The 2,368-nt window shown below is 47.0% G+C and overlaps 1 protein-coding gene across 3 annotated transcripts in view; it reads left to right on the plus strand.

The window, feature by feature from the left end:
- The first annotated feature begins 770 nt into the window (after positions 1 to 770).
- Positions 771 to 2,368, plus strand: part of LOC147012868 (latexin-like) — a 56,964-nt gene continuing 55,366 nt past the window's right edge. Inside the window, exon 1 of one of the 3 annotated variants that reach the window (XM_085854198.1) lies at positions 771 to 1,014. In XM_085854198.1, coding sequence (XP_085710324.1) covers positions 853 to 1,014 — 162 coding nt within the window. In that variant the 5' untranslated portion in view covers positions 771 to 852. The remainder of the gene's footprint in view (positions 1,015 to 2,368) is intronic. The other 2 variants (XM_085854195.1, XM_085854197.1) reach the window with 2 other exon arrangements.

The raw sequence follows: 2,368 nt of genomic DNA on the forward strand, positions 1-2,368 counted from the left end.
CACCTTGTGATTGGTTGACCAATGACCTTGTGATTGGATGACCGTGAAGTGTGGTTTTACCTTTTTCTACCCACCAACAATAGTTTTCCTTTCTCGGTGCTTTTACCATTCTTTGGCATGGATTTGGAAGAAGTAAAAGTGATTTCTTTTATTTCTCGGCTAATCTTCATTGAGGAAGAATGAGGTCAATGGGAATGGAAAGGACAGCAAAGAGGACGGAAGGACTCACGGCCTTATGTGTACATCAAATCTACTGTAGTTACTGCTGAATCGGAGTTCTACCCAGCGAAGTATCATTTTTACTCAGACGTTTCTTACTGGTTGTGGATGTCATCAGAATCTTTCGTGCGTCAACATGATAACGCACATTCGGACCCCCACCCACCCCTCCTGTCAAAGGGCAGCGAGCACAATACACCCTCACCTCCTCCACCCCCTCCCCCATTGCCTGTGAATCATGAACAGGACGGTGTGTTCATTTCATTGGCTGTGTGTGTGTGTAACAGGACGGTGTGTTCATTGCCTGTGAGTGTTTAACAGGACGGTGTGTTCATTGGTTGAGAGTGTGTAACAGGACGGTGTGTTTATTACCTGTGAGTGGGTAACAGGACGGTGTGTTTATTACCTGTGAGTGTGTAACAGGACGGTGTGTTCATTGGCTGAGAGTGTGTAACAGGACGGTGTGTTTATTACCTGTGAGTGTGTAACAGGACGGTGTGTTTACATTTCCTGTGAGTGTGTAACGGGGCGGTGTGTTCATTACATTACCTGTGAGTGTGTAACAGGAGGGTGTGTTCATTGGTTCTTCGTGGCTATCCATCGGGAGCGTCACACTAAGCTCGTGTTGTGCAGATGCTTCCGCGTTCTGTACCTGGGCGGAGACACGCGGAAACTCGTTGCTTGTCCATGTTGAGCTTGTCCATGTCGAGCTTGTCCATGTCGGTAAGGACACCAAGCTGGTTCCTCTGGGTTTTCCCTTTTCTCCTCGTTTCAAAACTTATCAAAGTACCGAAGGTGATCTTGTGCCTTTCTTCTTGTCTCGTTCGTATCGATTTGAACGACTCGCTGTGACCTGTTTATAATCATCAAACTCATTTAATCTCTGCATTAAGGAGAGTGCCTGGTGTTGGCTAAATGGTCCTGGTGGTGGGCTTGGGATCCTGGGATCCTGAGTTCAAATCCCACTCAGCTGTTGAATTAATACCAGGTGGGGTTGACTCTGCCTGTGATCTTTCCGAAGTCGACAAAATGAGTACCAGTGTACTGTTGTACTGTATCAGAGTGGTGACCCGTCCAGGATTGTGTCCAATAGCCAAGGAGACTGCTTGGGCAGCACCAACGACTCTGCACAGAGTATGGTCCCATTGGATGCATTTTGGATGATCTCCAATCGTCTTGCTGAATCATCAGGGTTGACCGAGCCCTTTGTCGCACTTTAAACTCGTAGCTCACATGATCCACAAGGAAAAGTAGACCGAACACCCCGATTACCTCCATGAAGGATGCTGTACTTTGTTACCCTCCCACAATGCAGCTTTGTCTGTACCGTAACCACAGATCACCTTCACAGGCAGACATTCTGAATCCAAAAGGAAAACCTTCATCATTCGTCCGACTGGTTAGAGCAGTGGTCAAATAATGCACCTTCGACCTCCACCTTGGCTGGGTTTGATTCTAAAATGGATGATGAACATGTTACCCTGGATTTTGTGAAACTCTGCATCACATTAATGAGTGCACCATACCTTGGATGGGCTGTAATTTAGCCACAGACCCCTTTACCAGCATCTGCTCGTGGACTGTAAAGATCTTATCTCAGGGTGTATTCGAAGAAGAGTCGACCATCGTCTGTCAGTACCCTTGGACCAAATTAAATTTGCTGCCAAAACAAACTCTGCCAGTGCTTATGGCAGCCTTCATCCGGTGATGGCCACAGAGGCACCGTTAGTACACTAAGGGACCCCCCCACAACACACACACACACACACACACACACACACACACACACACACACACACACACACACACACACACACACACACACACACACACACACACACACACACACACACACACACACACACACACACACCTCTTCATATAATCTCCAGAGTAGGGCAAAAAAAGGCATCTGCTGATTCCGTACGTGCATATGGAGGAAATTTTGAATTCCCCTTTCTACATAGACAGAAACAGCCCCTCCCCACAAAACCACCTGCTACAAAGTGTACGCTTTGAAGCCTATCTCCGCTATTTAATAACACACTGCCAGCGTATCATCTGCCTCTACAATCACAACCTTATGCCGAGGATAGCGTTGCTTCTAAAAACAGAGCCGAGTATGACGTAAGTTTGAAATTCAGTTGGA

This window comes from Eptatretus burgeri, chromosome 14 (assembly GCF_056783735.1).
Source record: "Eptatretus burgeri isolate ZD-2024b chromosome 14, Ebu_testis_v1, whole genome shotgun sequence".
Taxonomy (NCBI): Eukaryota; Metazoa; Chordata; class Myxini; order Myxiniformes; family Myxinidae; genus Eptatretus; species Eptatretus burgeri.